General features: G+C 46.0%; 1 protein-coding gene across 4 annotated transcripts in view; it reads right to left on the reverse strand.

The window, feature by feature from the left end:
- Positions 1-21,718, reverse strand: part of APLP2 (amyloid beta precursor like protein 2) — an 83,060-nt gene that overhangs the window by 6,510 nt on the left and 54,832 nt on the right. The window contains exons 4-14 of one of the 4 annotated variants that reach the window (XM_004763919.3): positions 17,232-17,344; positions 16,080-16,279; positions 15,534-15,742; positions 14,201-14,368; positions 11,062-11,192; positions 9,847-9,921; positions 8,273-8,431; positions 7,201-7,329; positions 3,800-3,899; positions 2,150-2,302; positions 631-666 (exon numbers count right to left, since the gene is read on the reverse strand). In XM_004763919.3, the coding sequence (XP_004763976.1) occupies positions 631-666; positions 2,150-2,302; positions 3,800-3,899; positions 7,201-7,329; positions 8,273-8,431; positions 9,847-9,921; positions 11,062-11,192; positions 14,201-14,368; positions 15,534-15,742; positions 16,080-16,279; positions 17,232-17,344 (1,473 nt within the window). The remainder of the gene's footprint in view (positions 1-630; positions 667-2,149; positions 2,303-3,799; positions 3,900-7,200; positions 7,330-8,272; positions 8,432-9,846; positions 9,922-11,061; positions 11,193-14,200; positions 14,369-15,533; positions 15,743-16,079; positions 16,280-17,231; positions 17,345-21,718) is intronic. The other 3 variants (XM_004763921.3, XM_004763920.3, XM_004763922.3) reach the window with 3 other exon arrangements.

Here is a 21,718-nt window from a genome sequence, read left to right on the forward strand (position 1 = left end):
CTAAGCTTTTGAGGATGGCTACAACTCCGGACAGGAGACAAGTGGGCATCAACAAAGGGCCAGGTACAGTGAAAAGGAAAGGAAAGATGTAGTGGGAGCAGCAGAATGGGGGGGGGTTGGGTGGGGGGGGAAGAGGTCAAAGAAAACGACTGTCTCCCTGCCCCTAAATCAAGCACATTTTAATTATTTTAAAAGATTCTTTTTTAAAGTAAACTCTACACCCAATGTGGGGCTCGAACTCCCAACCTGAAGATCGAGAGTCACAGGCTCTACTGACTGAGCCAGCCAGGCGCACCCGGTGTTATTTTCAAATATAGGAGCAATTCCAGCCAACCTGTTTAAGTTGTATATGCATTTAAAAATCTACCCAGACGAAAATGTTCCACAGAAACATCTGGATTCTCTGGGCATCCAGAAGGAAAGTTTAGGATGGCACCTTATCACCAACACCACTGACACTGGATTCTACGTGGGGGACGCAGGGCTATCTGGCTCCACTCCCAGCCACGCCTGAAGAAATGAGGTGGGAAGATCTCAGGTGATGGGATGACACAGAAAATGAAACTCCCGACACATGGGGGAAGTGAAGAGGAATGAGGTCTTTAAAGGTAACATCTTTGACAGACCAACCTTTTTTCATTGAGTGGTACAACTCCGGCTGAGTGTCTAGCAGAAAGGAAAACAATAAAAAAAAAAAAATAGCACAAAAAGGAGATTAAGAAAGAAAATGGCTTCTTTCAAAATTCCTATCTGAGAATTTCTCTGTAACGTCAACAGAAAGTAAGCTTCCTTAAAGATATGCCCGAAATACCCCGCAAACAAACCAGGAGGTAAGAGCCGCCGCATATGGACTGGAAGGCAGGAGGGAAAGAACAGGTCTGCCTTGGGTCTTTGGGGGGAAATTTTCTGGGAGAGCCCCAAATTCTTCAGCTGAGCCCACACTTTATTTTTCTGAGGAAATAATAAAGTCAGTATCAACCATGGTTTTCTGAAACAGGGGAAAAGGTCCTAGTTCAGACCTGTGCAAGATGCCCTGGCCCGGAACAAGGTGTGTGAGCACGGCCTACCTACAGGCCCACGGAAGTCCGGCGTTGGGAAGGGTAGGGTTTGGGAACGAAGTGGTATCTCTTTATGTATCTGGCTCCTTTCTCAGATTCTGAGTACCTCAAGGTCACTCACACTGAACTGGTGCTTCTGGGGTAACTGGTTCAGAAGGCATTCAATTAAGGTCTGAAGGCCAAGCTGGATGCTCCCCATGGTCCTCGTTCAGCAGGCGTCTGGCCCGCACCGCTCTATCTGACCACGGGCAGCTGACCACACCCAGGACTGCAGGGGCTCAGATCCTTACTCTCCCCCTACAAGCTACATGACCCCGGGCAGACACTTAACTTCTTTACATCCTGGAATGCCCAAATGAAGACAGTCCCGGGCACCAGGGGTATGATAAGGACTCTAGGGTTGTGGCCACGATTTTCCCTGTCACCCCCATTAGCAGTTAGCGCAGCAGACAAATAAATAGAAACTGATTCCACACCCTGGTCTCAGGGCACCTGGCTCAGCAGCTTGTTTATTTCTGGTGCAGACCCACAGCTTTTAAAGATCCTTTCAGACACTGAGAACCAGCAAGGGAATAGAAGGAAGCATGCCAGGCCGGGAGTCACAGCGACAGGACTTCTGATCCCGCCCAACACACCCCTCCGCCCCCCATACCAGAGGTGTCACCTTGAACAAGTCAAGCCTCCTCTGTGGCCTCTCCATGGTCTGCCCCCCCCCCCCACTTGTTATGAAAAGCTGATGACCTCACATAACATGGAAGTGCTATTTCAGCAGCAGCGTGAGGTCCACGTGCAAGGAGTCACACAGTCTGGTGGCAGCTGACAGGACCAGGAGAAAGAGAGGGTTTCACACAAACCATCTATGAAGTGGGAGAGCTACTACTAACCTCATGGGGATCCGGAAGCCAACCACCTGAAGGCCCCCAGCATGGTGCCTGCACACAGCAGACGCTTGGGGAATCCAGTTTCCTTTTCCCTGCCCAGCTGTCCCACCAGGCTCTAAAATGCTCCCTTCAACTTTCTAACTGGGTGCCACACCCTGCCCAGGCCAGCCCCGCCAGCAACTGGGCCGCCAATCGTGCGATCATACACACCTTCGTTCTCAGGTAAGGATGGGAAGGGATGGAAGGGACGGAACGGCGGGATCTCCTCACTTTCCTCGGAGCTCACCCGGACGTCCACGGGCGTCTCGGAGATGGAGGCAGTGAACTGGTCCATGTCGGCCCGCTGCTCCTGAAGCAGCTCGTCTGACAAAGACAGACACGGCAGCGAGTGGCTTTCAGAAATACCGCCAGTGTGAACGAGGCTAAGCTGGTCATTCTGCTGAAGGGAGCATCTCGCCAGCTCACAAGGCAGCAGACGACTCCCTCCTACCTACGACTCTGATTCCATACCACTGCAGAACCCCAGCACCAGGAGCCCAGGGCCCCCATCCCCCCATGCCCCTCTCCTCTAGGAACTCACTCTGGGGCTCAATGGTTTCTTCCCACAGCAGAGATCTGATGCATGCATAGGCCAGGACCCCCAAATCTGTACCTCCAATTTACTACCCTGTCCTCTGGCTCACCGGCCAGCCTCCCTTACACCCGCACTTATGTCTAGCAGCAACTTCTATTTTCTCCTGTAGAAAGAGAACGCTTTTCCTCAGTAAAGGGGCGCCACCGTCCTCGCTGCTGACAGTGGAAGCCTGGGCCCTGCCCTCAGTGTTTCCTGTCCCTCTGCCCAGCAGCACAGCAGGCTCACCCCTCCTCTGCCACGTGCCCTTCAGACCCATCTCTGTATTTCCTCCATGACTATCACACTGCATTTCTCGCCTGGATGTTTACAATGGCTTCCTGGCAAGTTTGTCATTTTAATACCACACAGCAGCCAATGAATTTTTTTTTTTAATTCCTGTTCTTTTTTAAAGCATAATACAGATCTAGTCACTCCCTAGTTTAAAACCCTCTAAAGGCTGTTCTCCTAGAATAAAACCCACACTCCTTGATTTTGCTAAAATCTCTGCAAATTGGCCTCTGCTAACTTCTTTAGCCCCCTTACTCCCTCAGTGTTCCAGCCGATCTACTCAAATGTGTCCACCTGACTAAAGCTTCAGGCAGCTGCAGGAGTCTTTCCTCCGCTCACCATGTCCTGCCCCTCAGGATCTTTGCGCAGGAGGCTCCTTCTCATCATGTGGATCCCAGGCTACTGTGCTGACACAGCCTCCCCGACGACCCAGCTACTCTCCGCCGCTCCACTCTGTTCTCCCCACCACGTGGCACCCCTTGTCTTGTTTTCCTGACTCCCCTACTGTAACATGACCTCCTGGACAGACCGACTGCTGTCTGTGACACACAGCAGACATTGTGTTTGCCAAATAAACGAAGAAGATGAAGAGCACGAAGAGGGAGGGAAGTGAGAACGTGTGTAAAGCAGGTGCCTTAACTGCAAGGAAGGAGTTAAGGAGGAAAAGGGCAACAGGAAGCTCCCCAGGTGCCCCGCAATTTCACACATTGGAGTTTTTCTTCCGGTCACAGAGTCAAGGTCAAGAAACTCAAGGCTCTGTGGCTCCCAGCCAGTGCATCTGTCCGGGGTTACTCCCTGACCTTGCCACGTAAGCTCTAGTGAATTTGAGACTTAAAACCTGGTGGCTAATGCCTGGCTTCCCAGCCCTGGATGCCCCGATTTCTCTCATCTTGCACTGCTGACACCCCTGAGCCTCAGCCGGAAGTCCCACTGGACCTCGAGACAAACCCAACACCCACCAATTTCCTCTTGGATTTCTTGGGCTACGTAAGGTACTTTGTAGAGCAGGGAGAGGCTCTGGTTCCTTCTTTCTTCAATCACATGGAGATGTGTCATCACCTGGAGGCACAGAACGGCAGAGCGGCCTTGTTACCAACAGAGCCAGGCTCAGAGCAAACTTGGCAGATGCTCACTTCCTCAAAGATCAGCTGAAAACGTATATTCTCCACAAAGCCCAGCAAAGCAGCTGGCCAGAGGAAATGTACCCAACCCCACCCTGACTTACTGACCCCTACGTACAACAGTCCCCCCCTTATCTGCGGGGCCTATGTTCCAAGACCTCCCCTGGATGCCTGAAACTGCAGACAGTACCGACCCCCATGTACACTGGGTTTTCTTCCAACGCATACATACCTAGAACAAAACTCAATTTATAAACTAGGCACAATAAAAATAACCAGCAATAAAAAAGAACAATCATACTATAATAAAAGGGATTTAATGTGGTCTCTCTCTCAAAATACCTTCTTGCACTGTTACCCTTCTTCTTGTGATGATGTGAGAAAATGCTATGTGAGTTGACATGAGGGGAATGACAGAGGCCCTGTGAATAAAGTTAGGCTCCTACTGACCTCCTGAGGGTAAGGGGCGGAGGGGGGGGGGAATAATTCGCTTCTGGGCTGCAGCTGACTGTAGGTAACTAAGACTACAGAGAGTGAAGCCTCAAATTGGGGGCAGCACACTGCTGTAGAAGACTATGTTTAGACTGTATGTAATACCCCTTGACGATCTGAGAATTTATCCAGAGAATGCTTGGAGTTAAAAGAAAAAATATTTTAAAATTTACTCTAGGCAGTTACTGATTTGATTTTTATACAATGCACTTAGTAACTGTACTAATCGAGAGTAAAAAGCACCCTAAACTATACGATGCCGGATACTCAGTAAGGTTTTGCTGAGTGACAGATGGAGGGAGTCCATTCTTACCACTGGTCAGACTGGATGGAGTAAAAAGAGAATGAAATCATGAGCTGGAAAGTACATCTCCATGGAGAGGAGGCCACTCATGGATTTGCTTAGTGAAGTAATTGCTTGAAATGATTATCATGGTGAATAACATAACAAGTTTATTCACATTTAACTGAATTAGTTAGTCCTTCCAAAATTTATGCCCAGGTACAAGTAAACATGATTTTAGGGAGCGATAAAGACTTACTTACAACAGTTCTAGGTTGTTCATGTTTTTTAAAAAAGGAAAAAACCATCAAAAATGGTCATTTACTCTTAAAGCTTTTCTCAGGGTGGAAATGAAAGGTAACCTGGGCTAACATCCACCAGAAGGCCACAGTGAGGCTTTATGTCCCCGTAAATGACGCAAGCTAATTCAGGATGGTTACACTTGCAGTTACCATGCTCGTCCTAAAGAGGGCGCTCTAAGTCTATGGCTTAATTAGTGGGCTTGAAGCCATTAGTATGGTCAACATGGAAAAAAAATTAAATGGAAAGATGCTTTTTTGTAGATTGATGTCTCTCTGACCTTTAAAAGCAGGGATGAAAGCAATTTAATTTTATATTTGCCATTCTTTCAATCAAGTAAATTGATGGGAAAGCACAAGAGTAAGTGCCTTAGAAAATGCAAATGGAAAGTGAAAATGCACCACCCACAGTCTTTGCAAGCGTGTGGATGCTGTTAAACTTCCCATGATTTACAGAGCCATTTGATTGAGGACGGTTCTTGTGCCCCAGAAGAAACAAGAGCAACAGCGTGGAATACAGGACACCCGTATCTTCCCAGTGAGCCCTGAGCTACAGCAGGTGGGGTAGGAGAACCAGACCGTTCACAGCGCAGACTGAACATGCATGCCGCAACTGGCTGAACGTATTCAGCGTTTTCTAAAGTGTAGAAAACAGGGAACATGCAAAAGTTTGTGTAGTTCAGCAGCCAAGTTCTACTAGAACTAAGAGCTTAGAGCACAGAGCAAATACCATAGAGGAAGAGCCGGGTTTTCCCCCCGGGGATCTGCTAAGAAAGGAGGGCGTTCTACTCCCCACGCCATCTGCTGTGGCACTTGTGAGCCTGCCAGCAGACCACTCCTTCCTTCTACTCTCACGCCATATACTGCATGATAATCTAGATTCCCCACCACAAAAATCTGAAGAAAAAAAAAAGTCATGTTTTTTGTTTATGTTTTCTTGTTTGTTTTCAAAAAAACCAAGCAGACCTGAAATCTAGCCCCTGTCAAGGTGGATGCATTGTTCCACCTATACTTCCTGGAAGCTACTCTAGGACTTGGCCTTCTGCCTTCTCTCTTACTCCAACCAGCTCAAAGCAAAGCCTTGAGCTCCAGGTCCATGCCAGATGCCTCCTGGGGTCCCCAGAGCCATTCCTGTCCAAATTCTCCCACTCTTTCTCGTTCCCCCAAACATCCAGCTTCTGGAGTTAACTCTGTATGTGTAAGGGTAGTTCTTCATCTTCATGGCTACTGTAATTAATACTACACTGATGGTGAGTTGCTCAAGGGTACACGTGGGATTCCACTCTACAAGGTCAGATGCTAGCACAGGGTCTGGCATGTGGACAGCAGGCTTTCCAACATCTGAACCAAGGGAGCAGCCACCGCGGTTGCAAGACTTCTGGGCTGACTGCCTTGCAACCGTAATACACACTCGGCAAGAGGCTGGGAGGCGAGTCTCTGGGGAGATGGGCAAGTCCCCGCAGCTAAGTGCATCCCATGGACACTGGGCAGTCAGCACAGCACTCGATTTAAAATAGGGAAGGAAATTAAATATGATCAGTTGTGTCATGACAAGGCCCTCTAGGAAAACCAACAGGCTAAACTATTAGACTTGCTGGTTTATAGGGAAGCCAGCAGGCTTGTAGGCCAGGCTTCTTTTCTATAAACACAAGAAGAGTAAAACGCAAGTTAATGGAGGATACTGAAATTAAGAGGATCCAGAAACAAATCTCTCCAAATCACTGTAAAGGAAAGCTGGGCCCCGCATGGAACAAAACCAAGGAATGTACCACTGTCTGTCTCAACTAAAACTCATGTACAAAACAAACAAAACAATTTTTAGAATTACTTGATACAGTTGCATATATCCATTCATTCATCTGAATGAATGGATATGTGCAAACTATGTATCATTCAGATATGTATATATCTGTACGTATTCAAATATTCATTTTGGTGGTACCCAAAATCAGAAATAAACAGGTATAAAAAAGACTGAAAAACTGACTTAGCCCTTCAATATAATTCATGCATTCCTAAACTTCCAGAAACTCTTTTAAGTAGAAATAACCTAAAAGAAGAAAGTACGGAAAAGGGGTTTCTACTATCAGCACCACCCGACCACTGATCAAAGCAGTCTCCCCACTAGAGATGCTCCCACCGCAATTTCTACTGTCTAGTTGTACCTGGGATTTCATCTGGGCTGCCTTTTCTGGGTCAACAGCCAACACATGCTGGTAATGACGGATGGTATGCAGGCGATCTTTGTTCTCGGCGCGGACGTAACGCCGCAAGGCCTGGAGAATGCGATGAGGCTGCAAGAGAGAACAGTAGTTTAAAGACCCGGACACTACAGAATGAAAATAGGCAGGAAAGCAAAGCTTAAAAGCACTCACCTAAGAATGTAAAGTCCAGTCAGGCATAAGGATGAAAGCTGTGCTTTTTAAAGCTTTTAGCTTGCCCAGTAGCAAGAAACTAACCTTTCCACAGAAAGTACCAAAAACTAAGTTCCAAAGTTATACTGGCTCCTTAACCAACAGTGTTTTCCAGAATCTCTAGCCCACTCTCCCACTCAATCTCTCCTCTTTACTGGGTTAAGCATCTGACACCTTAATTACAAGGTCAGCAGCCCCTGTGTCACCCAGAAAGACTCTACTTGCTCACTTAAGAAGGATACCAATTAAAAAAAAAGAAAAAAGGAAGAAGGATACCAATATCTTACTTTCCAGTACTTTCCATCCCCCCAAAGCAAGGGGAGTTAAGAGATTAAGTTAACATTAATTTAAGAGATAAATTAACATTATAGTTAAGAGATAAAGAAGCAGGAGGCCACTAGCACAAAGGGCTTTGAAAAAAGTTCTTTTACCCCTTTGTTCATAATCTTATTTAGAACAGAGTAAGTGCCAAAGCTTTGAAAGGCAGGTTTTTATTCTTTGAAAGTAAAGTTACTACAAAATTCAATAACTGAGTAACTACCAACCAGTATTGTGAGGTCAGACACTTCTGTATCACAATCGGCACACACAGGCAGAAAGTGTGGTGCTCCGGTGACCTAAGCACATACTAGAACATGGTACCTCTTTCTCCCTGCTCCGCTTTCCTTGCCTCCTCCAGCCTCGCCGGAACTCATCATAGAAATGTGATCATTTTGCTGACCCGTGTATCATCATCCGTGGGTTCTACATGTGGCCTACACTAGAGCCGGCAACCCCGACGACAGCGCTCGTCGTCAGTGACCGGGCTCTGCACACCACTTACCCGCGGCGGGTCGGACTGCAAGGCGGCGAGGTAATTCTCCAGAGCCATTCGGCGGCGGTCATTCAGCATGGCTTCCACTCGAGCCAGGTGGGTTTCCACCAGTTGCTGCTTCTCGCTGGCTGCCTCTTTCTCCAAGGCTTTCACCATAGCTTGGAAGTGCTAAACCGAAAAAGCAGGAATGGCATGTAATTCACGGCGCCTGGAGGAAGTCTAAGCAAACAGCCTGAGCCCCCATTGCTCTTCTCCTCGCCCAGAGCCTGTGCAAGTCGGTAACAGGGTCAGAGGAGTGGAGCAAGGGTAAGATCCAAGTACACTCTGAATGCTGTCAGAAAAATCACAACCTCATCCAATGAAAGCATGTTCGATCTGAGCATCAGAGTCCAAATCAGCACTTCTGTCGCTGAAATCACCAGTGTTGCAAGCCCAGTGTGGGCTTTCTCAATGTGCCCTGCAAGAGGAGGAATGCTGTCCTTTCCACACTATGGCCAAGGCGCCCAACTTCCAAATCCTGAGACACAGACCAACGGGAGCTAGAGTTTGAAACATATCCAACAGCATGGTAGGTTATGCTGAGTCATTCACATCAAAGTCCTGAATGAAGGGCAAGTTATCTCTGAAGTACCTGGCCAGGCTTGAAGGTAAAGTTTGAAGGCCGTGGAACTAAATTTCTCTGCATAGGATGCACTGACTATGTAGAAATTAACACTCTCAGATTTTCAGAGTGATTGATAAAAAAGAAAAGGTGTCCCAATAAAGTCTTAACATCGCAAGAAGCTAGACTTCAGTGAATCATAAACACAAACTGATTTAAAATGCAACCTGCTTTATGAAACCCAAATCAGTCTTATAAATTGCTATCCCTATTCCTAGCAACACTCTCTTCTATTCAAGGGGCACCCAGCTGCTGCTAAGACTCTAAGGTTACATTCTTGCAAAGTTAGAAGATGGACTGGTACCTCAGAGTGTCTTATTGTCTGCCTTTTGAATTTTGAAGAAGTGTGCAAAAACAGAACTCAGGGGGCGCCTGAGTGGCTCATCCAGCTCAGTGTCAGACTCTTGGTCTTGGCTCAGGTCACAATCTCACCGGTCTTGAGATCGAGCCCCTACCCACGCTCTGGAAGGAGGAAAATTCCCTCTGCCCCTCCCCCAACTCACACACACTAATGCTCATGCACACACACGCACTCTCTTTCAAATAAATAAATCTTTGAGAGAGAGAGGGAAAAAAAAAAGAATTCAGTACTGCTGAAAAACAAGTCACAGCCTAAGAATGAAGATGACCGAGGATTTTTGCCAGGAGAGCAGAATTAACAAACAGAGGCAGCTAAGGTTGCTTTCTGGCATGAATTCGGTGTGTTCTGGTTGGTTTGCTTTGCTTCTACTACAGGTGATCAGTTCTAGAGAATGCCAGTTTGGAGTTGAGAAGAAAAAAAAAAAAAGGCCACTTAAAACGTCCCTGTAACATAAGCTCTCGACTGAGAGACAGTGTCAAACTCTAATTTCCTGGGCGTCTGGCTCTGACTGGGTTTCAGAGGGCCAGGCTGCAGGCTCTGTCCCTAGAGAACGCATCCTACCTGAATGAGAGTCTGCCTCTCTGCTTTCGGGAGGTTCTTGGCCTGAAGCTCAGCCTCTTCCCATTCCTTCTTTACCTAGAACAAAGGTCAAAGCCACTATCACCAGAGAATCATCTCTGAAACAATCCCCCCATTTTCTAACACCACCGCCAGGCCCTGAAATCTAATAGAGGAAACTGTACCATATGACCCCTCACGAGCTCAGGGCTGTTCAAGCTTGTTCACAGAATTACTGTCTCAGAAGCTCCCAGACCATGACCATCCCCAGACAGAGCCTCAACTCCATGACCTCCCTGTTCTAGATAACCCCAGGCGAGTTATTTAAAAGTCTTTGTGCCTTAGCCTCCTCACAAATGTAAAATAATGGGAGTGAGCACCATGTTTTATACCTACTTCTCAGAACAGTTGTGGATAAAAGAAAACGACAAATATTCCCCGAAGTATAAGCCCAGCACAGGTGATGTGTGAGCTTTTAGGCAGTATTCAGACAAGAAATTCTTTTCAATTTTCTTTCAGTCTTCCTAAGTAACTCCAGGAGAGATCTGCACTATGGCTCACCAGGTTGCTCTAACACTTACAGCTCTTTTGAGAAAGCATCCTGAGGGGCACCTGGGTGCCTCACTCAGGCTTCTTGTTCAGTGGGGAACCCACTTCTCCCTCTCCCTCTGCTGCTCCCCCTTACTTGTGCGCATGCACATGCTCTCTCTCCCTCTCTCCTCTCTTGTTGCCAAATAGAAAGATAAAATCTTAAAAAAAAAAAAAAAAAGAAAAGAAAAAAGCATCCTGAGACTCAAACTTCAGCAGGCAACAGCACCTAGCTAGAGTGTGTTAATTCAGGTTTGCCCTCGTCTATTTTTACAGCTACCTGTTCTAATGGCAAGACACTAGCTTTCTATTTACAACAGTTAAATAGTTTCCCTCCTTAAAATAAAAAAAATTTTTAAAAGCTAGTTCACAGCAAAGAAAAATAACAAGGATGTAATGGTTATAGGAAGTGCTCCACAGAGTCTGAACACGATACGTACTCAGAGTAATTATATTATCGGGGGACAGGTGCTGGGCTTGCCTAGAAGAGGGCCCCGCTAACCTCTCACACTTTACCTATCCTAACAAAGCATGACAATCTGGGGGGGATGGTGTCCCTTTTCTTCAATGATGAAAACCCTACTACCCAATGCCAAACACCAGGAGCCTAAGGGAAGTGCCAAGCTTTACCCTGTCCATCCGGTTGCGGTGCCGTATTTCCAGCTGCTCCTTAGCCTTCTGGAAGCGGGCATGCTCATTGTCATCTGCAGAGGTCTCAAAATACACATCGACATCATTGGTTGGCAGAGGAGTTGGGGGAACTGAAAAGAAATGACAAGAGGGGTTCCCTTTGGGGGTCAAGCCCAACACGGAAAGTGCGTTGGGCTCTAGGAAGAAGGCCAAGCAGAGCACCTGCACGACGAGCTAGCTGGCCTTGCACTGTGCTCCCAGGACACGGTGCTCCTGTTTGCCAAGACACCACTTGGTCAGATCACAGTGCTCCATCTTCCTCACGTGACATTTGGCCACCAGGCCAGTCCGTGCCCCCCTGCTATCTTTGGCACCAGCCAGGCACCTACTTAAGGACTTCAGGGGAAGAAAAAGAAATCCTCAATACCTTCCCACAGTTCCTGAAATCATAAAAGCTAAACTCTAATCATTTACTGCTGTCACTGATGGCTCTAGCCAGAGACAAGGGCAGGTATCAGACCTGCAAAGGCACCTTCCCCAAATTCTCCATTCTGAAAGGAACTTTAGTGCTGAATGGTGTTTGCACAGAGACTGCGTAGAGGAAGTCCAAGCGGCTTAGCTCTAATGTTTTAGTTACAAATAGGACTGAAGAGGTCTTAGAACACCAGGGATAAGAGGGACGCCACTAAGTTGCTGTATTTGACAAGGACACACCACATAGTGTGAAGATACTTTGGGAGTTTCAACCCATGGCACTCACTGGCCTTACGAGGTCACCGTTAGAAAACACACTCCCTGCTGGTCAAGCATTAAGGGCTTACTGGCCCCAGGCAAGTGAAGAGCTAGCAGCACAATGGTGCCAAACCCTATAAAGGAAAGGTTTGAGATGACAAGTTTACCTGCCTGACCCCTTAAGAAATACAAAAACTGGGACTTGCCCAGTTCACTCCCAATTTCCCAAGCCAGGGCGGAAGGACAAAGAACTTGCTAGTACAACTTGCTGTATAATATTAGAGCTAAGTGGAGAGCCAATACCAAACCCAATGAATTTCAATACAGAAATAAAGTCACCTTACTTCCAGAACTGTGTAGCTGTAACACAACACTGAAATAACTGTAACTGACAAATGCAACTACAAATCAGTCAGCCACTCCAAAGTTCTGCCGCCAAAGCATCTTTCCCTCAGCTTTAAACCTAAAAGCTGCGACTAAAATTTTGTCAAGAATGTCTGGCTCCTACATAAAGTTTAAAGACGATCGCCATAGCCAATTTTCAGATTAACCAAATTAGAATACACAGCTTCACAAGCCGCCTTCCCCGTGATACTCCAAAGCTCCGCTGGGAGAATTTCAAAGCCCTGAAGTCCACCGGTGCCAACGAGCATGCTGCCTTCAGCAACGCATGTCTGCAGCTTAAAGGCTTATGTGCTGGAGACAGTCTTCGGTTCCTATCACTGGGCTGGATAAAGAGAATATAAAACTCAAGCTGCCTCCACCCCCTGGAACAAAAAGGTAAAGGCAGAGCAGCCCCAGAGCTCTACTGGAACCCAGAACTACAACCATGTCCTTCTGTCCATGTGAAAACAACCAGCTTAAGAAACCAGCACATTTGCCCACCTCTGACCCCTCCGGGGAGGGGCACACACTTGACCAGAGGCACAGTGATGCTTCTAGGCTCTCAAAGCACTCAACCGGGGACCCCACAGATCTATGAACACCAAGCTTCTCTGTGGCAAGTCTTCCCTACCGTAACCACTGGGAAACTACAATTCTGTAGACTGCAGAGCCAGGAATGTAGAGGACAGCCATTCCATCACAGCTGCCAGCACTATCTATGTGATCCTCTGGGAACAACTGTCTCTCTGCATTCAGGGAGATCTTTAACGACCCAATTCCTCGGGATTCACCCCCAAATAATGGGTGTCGCACCTTAGTTTAAGTAATTTACAAAGCAGGAAGTATCACAATAATTTGTCTTTCCTGAACAAAGAAGTTTCTGCCACCAAAGTTCCCTAAGGACTCATATTGTTTCCACACTTTCAATTATTTCTAATAAAAACAGCTTTTCTACAGAGCAGCAGCTGGAGTGGAGGTGCTAAAAGCATACCATATCATGTTAAGATTTAAAACAGCTTTCGGTGGGGGAGGAAAGAGGAACATGAAGGTATCTGAATGAAAATCCATCAGAAGCTACAGCCCAACATCTTTAAAGCAAAAGCCAGAAAGGACCAGCAACTCCTTACTCTAACGAGCTCCAGGATCAGAAATGAGTGTTTAGCCTGAGCGAGGATTTTCCACACACATGGACTAGCTAGCACTGCGAGGTAAGACAACAGGGGCCTGAGAAAGGGAAGGGAGTCACCACAGAGAAAAGTCTAAGTTCTCCTACCCGTGTCTAAGTGAACCCAGCCCAGCTGAACAAACCACTGAACGTCCTCTGTGACCAAAGGACACATGAACTAAAATTCTTTCACTTCCTAACGGTCTACGTGATCCAGCGTTGCCAAAACCCTGGAGAAACAGAGGTTACCATGCAACTGCAGAGCTTACTCCCTAGAATGCATAAATTAGCAAGACATCTCGATATTCTGGACTCTCAAAAAAAGGTAACCCTAGGGTCACTTCTCTAAAGAGTGGGCACCCCCTCAGCCAGCACCATGGGGGTGGACGACAGGGTAGCCCCAAGACAAGAATAAGAGTGAGAAGCCCAGGAACAAGAATGGGCAGAACTCAGGGCCGCTGACCATTCTGTGCCTCTCCACCACAGCCAGCCACGGTCAAGGCTGCCATCCCCAACCAACACAGACGTGTGCCGAGAGCCCACAGATAACAAGGCAGGATGCAAAAACAAGCCCCCGGGCTTTCCCACTGGGCCAGGGAGGGGACACACCACCAGCCAGCCACCAGCCACCGCCACCAGACCCACGGTGAGCATGGGACACACAGAACTGGGCTCACGGCTGCCAAAAGGAGAGCAAAGCCTAGATCGAGTAAGCACAAAGAGGAGGGGAGGAACAACGACAGCAAACACCTGTGTCGGCGGGAGCACGACACAGACGCAGTCACGAGGACGGCCGGGAGAGAGACAGAACGCCGGACAGACAGGGCCACGGCACGGAGCCCGTGCACCGAGACTTACTCATCGCTTTACACACAGCCATACAATAATCCTCAGACTCAAAATTGTTCCTGTTGCCTCCGCAGCCGCCATATATAAAGCGCACGCACTTTCCTTTGGAGAGGTCGAAGTACCAACGGGGCATCACGGCCCGGCAGGGCCCCGTCATCGCCTCCTGTGAGCAGACAGCTGTGTGGAAACGGTCAGAAGGTCAGCAGGACAGAGGCAGCGGCTTCACGCGCTACCCAACTGCTACAGGCCGGTGACGGCCATGCCGAGCCCCCACGGATGCAGAGCCTCCACGGTTGCTGAGCCCCGCTGGGACCTCACTGCCCTGGCCAGCTAGCTCACCAATTCCAGCCCGTCGTTCAGGGGGATGCAGTCGTCCTCCCGTTCTGATGGAGTGAAGGCAAGCAGGAACTGAAAACATTTCTCCCACTGAAAGCATTTCTCCCACTGTCTGGAGTCTAGACCAAAACGGGGGGATTCTGAGTCTCACTGCTCTGGGAGCCTCACAGTTCTGATCTGGCAAGCGGAGCCGTCTGCCTGACTTGTCCATCATGTTGGGGTCAAGGACCAAAGGAGCCCAGTGCAGGGACAAAGGCTGCTTTAGTGGTGACCACCACAGGAAACGCTACTTAGGCACCCAGGAAGCATGCATGGGCATTTTTATGTTCTCCAAGGTAAATCATAAACTTTTAGACTTTTTCAGTATTTCCCCAACACGGAGTCCTAGATAATTCTTCAGAGTCTAATAGCTTCAAATATACACTCAGCAGAAGACTGTGTGTCAACAGGTCTAGAATGGACAGAACCTTTTTTTCTCTTTTTTGGGAACTGGCAAGATGAAAATCCTTCACCAGTAGGTTGTTAAACTTCACCCTCCCCGTCACAGACATCTTATAGTGGACAAATTTGGCAGCCTACAGATGGGAACACAAGAACCAAGAAGTCACTTCCATTCTAGAAGGCCGGGGCTTTAGAACACTGAAGAGGGGGCCTCCCTCGGGGAGAGAACATTTCGGGCTGCATGTGGAAGAACCCTGCCCAAGCATAAACCACCTTATCTCCCTGATTCTCTGGTCTGGTCCTTCTTCTCTAGTTGGGTCCTTATAACACAAATGAGAGTTTCTGATTCAATTTCAGGTCCATCCCTGGGTGTGTCAACTGTCAGACCCCTCAGGGGCCTGGCCCCTCAGTGGTAACACGGCGCCTCCAGTGTGCTGGCGAGCCCATCTGACATAGCGCCCAGGAGCACCACCTCTCCTGTGACTTACCTGTGATGAATGCAGTCCAAAATTGTAAGCAAGAATTACCAAATGGATTTTAATGCCACAGCTTTATATCAGGTTACCTTTAACGTCGTGAGTAATTTCCTTTTCTGAAATTGTCCCATCGCTGCTGGGTTCAGTTGGGCTCTCCTCATTGTAGTCATCTCCTTTAAAGGTGTCGTAGTAATAATCACGGTCTTCCACCACTTCCTCCCCTTCCTCCTCATCCTCCTCGTCCTCATCCACAGCTGCTTCTGTGAAGTCCTCCAAATCTGCTTCAGTAGGAAATTCACTAAAGGTCACAACAGAAAAGGAAGGTTAATACCAATTCCTATATGCACAGCACAACAATGATTCTCCTCCCTATTCTCAAACACAAAAACAAGAGGCAGGAAAAAAGCTCCACTCACAGCTCACTGGGCCACTGCAACCCTTAGCCCAGCTACACCAGCAAAAGGGCAGACCTGGTGGGCAGGGACTGCATTAACGTGCTGCAAGTCCTACTAGAACAAAATGCCGCCTGGCTCGACTCCTGTGGAACAAGGGGCTGCCCACTTTATCCAGAGGCGGGCACTGGCAGGCCCCGGCCACCAGAAAAACCATTTCACAGGTGCAAGACAAGAGTTTACCTCTTGTAAATATCATAGTCTTCCTCTTCATCCTCCTCCTCTTCTTCCTCCTCCTCCTCTTCCTCCTCTTCCTTTGACACAGTAGATTCAATCATCTTTGTCTGAGGGCAGCACACATACTCAGTGCCGTGAAACTGGTCTACCCCACAAGGCAGCAACATGCCGTAGCGATATAAAGTCATTCCCTGAGTCAGACAGGCCTAAAGGAAACCCACAGGTCCATAAGAGAACATTAATATATTTGGTCAAGTAGTCCGCAGTCATTAGCTTTATCCAAAAGAAATGCCTATCAAATCACTATGTAGGGCGTCCGGGTGGCTCAGTCAGTTAAAAGGCCGCCTTTGGCTCAGGTCAGGATCTTAGGGTCCTGGAATAGAGTCCCACATCGGGCTCCCTGCTGAGCAGGAAGCCTGCTTCTCCCTCTTCCTCTGCCTGCTTCTCTGCCTACTTGTGCTCTGTCTCAAATAAATAAATAAAATATTTTTTAAAAATCACTATGTAATGCTTTCTCTCATGGACATATCAATTTTCTGTCAACAGCTGTGATGCCATTATTTTAAGATTTACAAATTTTGCTTAACGGGCAATGGGAAACATCATCTGAGCCAGGAACAATGAAAGACCAAAGTTAGAAAAAATTAAGGAAAAGGGAATTCTTCTAGTAATTATCAATGCTGGCTGAAGGTGGTCAGCGATAACTTACATTCCTTGCCGTGAGGGCATGGTGTCAGAATGTGGCCAAAGAAACTGACTAGTGATCCCTCTTAACTACAGAAGGCAAGTATAAGAAGGCTATTTCTCCTCCCAGAAGAATGAAATGGCATCTAATCCTATCGGTATATATGTCGAGACAGGGTTTTCTATATAACTGGCTATTTCTACTCTAAATTCCTAGGGTTGGGATGGCCTCCTTAGGAACCCAACTGACAGCATCCTTGCTTTTTTAACATCCTTGACTTGAGGGGTTGGTCAGTCAACACCGTATTTTCCCATGAAAATACCCTCCCAAATATTTTTAATTTAGAAGATACAAGTAATCTTACATTTTGAAGAGATAAAGGGAAAATAAAATTAACTTGAAATCATGGGGTTTGGAAGAAAATGCTCCTTTGTCTCTTAACCAGAAAAGCAATACATGATCCCTTCTTTTACCTCTTTGACCACAGTGTGCCAATGCTGGTGATTCTCGCACACCTCCATCCGCTCTTTGTGGAAAAACTGGCACTTTTCTGGAACTAGTAGAACATCACTTACGAATTCACCCACTAGAAGAGAGAAAGCTTTGTTACAGGCAAATCTGATGATTCAAGCTAGCAAGGACCCTCACTGAAGACTAGGACAGTTCTGTAGTGGGGCAGGAGCAATCTCAAATGTATAAAAAAGCTGATGGGCCTCTCTCATCTTCCAAGGTCAACTGGACATTATAGATCCAGGCAAGCAGCCACAAGAGCTCAACATTCTGTTACAGTCATGGTCCTTGGGACTTTCCTCAGTCTTTCCAAACTCTAAAATCCCTTACAGTCCAGCTGCAGGGCTAAAGCAACACATGACGGGTAGAGCAGGAATAGGACCCCCATCCCCACCATTCCATGACCTCAGACACACACAGATAGTCCTCTGAGTTCACATGCATTCATATTCCTAGTCTCTTATTCCCTAATTCTTTTTTTTTTTTTTTTTTAAGATTTTATTTATTCATTAGCGAGAGAGAGAAAGAAAAGCTTATTCCCTAATTCTGCTCACATTAAGTTTTGGGGTTTTTTGGTTTTTTGTTTTGGTAAGATTTGTTCATTTATTTTACAGAGGATGGCGGGAGGGGCCAAGGGAGAGAGAGAGACTCTAAAGCAGACTCTGCACTGAGCACACAGCCCAATCCCACTGCCCTGAGATTATGACCTGAGTCGAAACCAAGAGCTGGATGCGTAACTGACTGTGCCACCCAGGCGCCCCAGTTCTAATAACAAAATAACAAAATTCCAAGAAACTCAGGGTGTTCTTCGGAAGTACGGATGACTCTTACTTTAGCCCCTTTGTGTACCTAAAGATACACAGCTCTAAGACAAAGCACTGTAATAAGTGAACTGTAATAACGCATTGTCATAAGTGAATCAGGAACGACTGCTTGATGGAAGGGAATGGGTGCTTCTGCAATGGAAAACTCTGGCAGATGCTACTTTTTCACCAGGTGACCAGCCTAACATGAGGTTTGTCACTGACAATGACAAGATGACAAATGTGATGTGCTAAGAAGAAAATATCACTATACAGTCTTTCTGCCAAAAATATGTCATGAATCTAATCATGATAAAACAATAAGACAAATTCAAATTCAGTTCAGAGATATATTTAAACAAATGACCTAAACTGAAAAAATATCAAGTCATGAAAGACTTTTTTAAAAGGAACTTGGGAACTGTTGATCAAATGTAATGTTTTATCCTTTTTTAAAGGAATGCTATAAAGGACATTATTTGGACATTTAGAGAGAAAATGTCCAAGGTATGATTTTTATATTGTAGTTATATAGGAGAAAGTACCTGCTCTTAGGAGGAAAAAAACTGAATATTTAGACGTGAACTGTCATTATGTCCCAACTTACTTTTAAAGGGTATAATAACAACAAACAAAAAGTTAGATAAGATGTGCATGTGCACATGTACACACACACACACACACACACAGAGTGGACAGAGAAAGCAGAATCGGAAAACCTCAGTAAAGGGTATAAAGGTATGCACTGTTACATCTTTTCCTATAGGTCTGAAACTTTTCAAAAATATTAAAGCTGGGGAACGCCTGGTTGCCTCAGTTGGTAAAGTGTCTGCCTTCGGCTCAGGTCATGATCCCAGCATCCTGGGATCAAGCCCCAAGGCAGGCTTCCTGATCAGTGGGGAGCCTGCTTCTCCCTCTTCTTACGTCGCTTCCCCTGCTTATGGACTCATTCTGTCTCACATAAATAAGTAAAATAAAATAAATATATATTTTTTTAAAATACAAAGCTGGAAGGAAAATACACATAGCTGTTCAAAAAACAGAACGTGATCTTTCAGAAATACACACTGACATATTTACAGGAAAAAAAAAGTACTATCTGTGATATGTTTCCAAATTAGCAAGGGTGGGTAGGAGTGGGTCCACAGACAATGGGAGAGTGACTCACAAAATGATGATCGTTACACAGCTGGACCACGGGTACGTAAGGGTTAAAACTATTATTTTTTGCTATGTTTGGACATGTTTGTAATTTCCATAAGAAAAGGCTAAAAATACATCTATCATGGGGGCACCTGGCTGGCTCCCGTCAGTAGAACATGTGATGACTCTTGATTTGGGGGTCTATGTGCCTATGTGGTGTGTAGAACTTACTTTAAAAAAAATATTCATGTATCACTGGGTCATCACCCAGAGATTCTGATTCATTAAGCCTAAGGTGGGACTCAGTGATTTTCACTGAACAAACATTACAGAGATTCTGATCCATCACCAATATGCTCCACACCAGTTCTCAGTGGAGGAAAACAAAGAGAGGTTGTGTGCTCAGCTCCGGAAGAGATGCAGTAAGTAGGGGCAGGAGAAAGGAAGCAGGCAGCTAACCTCTGAGGTTTCCTTTTCTTTTCTTTTCTTTTTTTTTTTTTGAAAGAGGAAGTGAACAGGAAAGTAATCTGGCCTGAGAAAGGTCTCAGGGCTTTGAACTAGTGGAAAGTCTATGTAGAACCACTAGGTTTGTCATTGTGGCCTGGTCCTCCAGGATCGCTCCCTCCAGGCCTCTGTCTCTGGGCACTACAGAAGTCAATCCTTCCATGACCCAAGTGGCAAGTGAAAGGAGTCCTTGATCTACTTTAAGGGGGGAGGTGTGCTCTGACATTACAAGCTGGAGCAGTAAACGCACCTCCCCACATAAGACAGCCTTTCACAGGGTAATGACATTTCACACTATTATTAGCACAAGGGAACTGGAGGGGCCAAATAGCTCCATCTGACACTAACGCAGGAACACAAAGTAGTAAGTTAGACACAGTGTTGCCTTGACGCCCTAAAGGCTCTAAGGTACATGAATTTTTTCAATCAACCAGGCACAATCAATGCTTTAAAAAAACAAAATCCCCATGGGTATATGAGGAGAAACAATCGTGACACTCGACCACGTCAGAAATCACTTAAACTATGACATCCAACCACCAACCCATATTGTTTTAATGGGCTCACCCTGTATTGATGAGGCAATTTTTATATTTAATTTATGAAAAAGGCAACAAAAGAGTATATTCAAAGGCAGTGTGCACAGGGTTAAATGCTGGGGTTCAATTTCAGCACTATTGTTACTAGCAGAGTGGTCTTAGGCAACTTACTTAATCCTTCTGTGCCTCGGTTTTCTTACCGAGCTGTGAGGATGACATAATATAATATGCAGAGGACAGAGAAAGCTTGGAGCAGAACCTAGTGCACGGCGCCCACAGCAGCAGGTGAGTGTGCCAGCTCTGATTACCGATGCTAATGTTGCTACAGCCTTGACATGAGTAGCTTCACACAAAGCAAACTATAAATATACCTATAGTTATTATACAGAAATCTGTAATTTGTAAAACCACAATTTTGTGTACAAATGCGACATCAGAAAAAAATTTAAAACAGCAATTTTATTACTAGATATGCAGTCTATTAAAAACAATAAACCGAGTTTAAAGAATACAATGGAATACTATATATCAGGTGAAAAATGAATGAAAACTACTTATATCACACCTCAGACACACTCCAAAACGATGTAAAGTAAAAGTTGTAAGAGGTCAAGTAGAGAATTATACCACTCATGGAAGTTTGCAAACACAAAAACAAATGGTCTGTAGATACATACATATATAGAAGTATAAAAACATGCGAGACAGATGGAAGGTGGGGGGGTGGGAAAAACAGGTGATGGGGATTAAAGAATATGGCTATCATGATAAGTGCTGAGTAATGCAGAGAATTACTGAATCACTAATATTATATATCTGTAACTAACAATAATGTACGTTAACTACACTGGAGTTAAATTTTTTTTTTAAAGATTTTATTTATTTATTCAACAGACAGAGATCACAAGTAGGCAGAGAGGCAGGCCGAGAAAGATGGGGAAACAGGCTCCCTGCTCAGCAGAGAGCCCAATGTGGGACTCGATCCCAGGACCCTGAGATCATGACCTGAGCTGAAGGCAGGAACTTAACCCACTGAGCCACCCAGGTGCCCCTGGAGTTAAAAATTTTAAATTAGTAAAAATACAAATAAAGAAGCTACTTGAACTTGGGTTCTTCCCCACCCCTCAAAAACATGTGAGAATAACATGCCAACAAGGGGGCAGTGGTCACCTCAAGAGCAAGGGAGGGAAGAAGGGAGGAAATGCAAGGAAGGATGGGGTCTTGGAACATTTCAAGCAAACCTGGCACAATGTTGAAGAACTTGAATCAGGATGATGAGTACTGAGTGACCACCATATTGTGTTATCTTTTCTGTGTGCTTCAAGTCCTGTATTTCAGAATTAAGTTTAAAATGAAAACTTTTAAAATGCCAGTGACTTAATAATTAACTCTATGCTATACTGGAAAATTAAATGTCTCCAATCCTTAGCTATTCCATGACTGAATCAATCTGTCTGACCT

This window comes from Mustela putorius, unplaced genomic scaffold (assembly GCF_011764305.1).
Source record: "Mustela putorius furo isolate JIRA1106 unplaced genomic scaffold, ASM1176430v1.1 tig00000460_pilon_pilon_pilon, whole genome shotgun sequence".
NCBI classification, from domain to species: domain Eukaryota; kingdom Metazoa; phylum Chordata; class Mammalia; order Carnivora; family Mustelidae; genus Mustela; species Mustela putorius.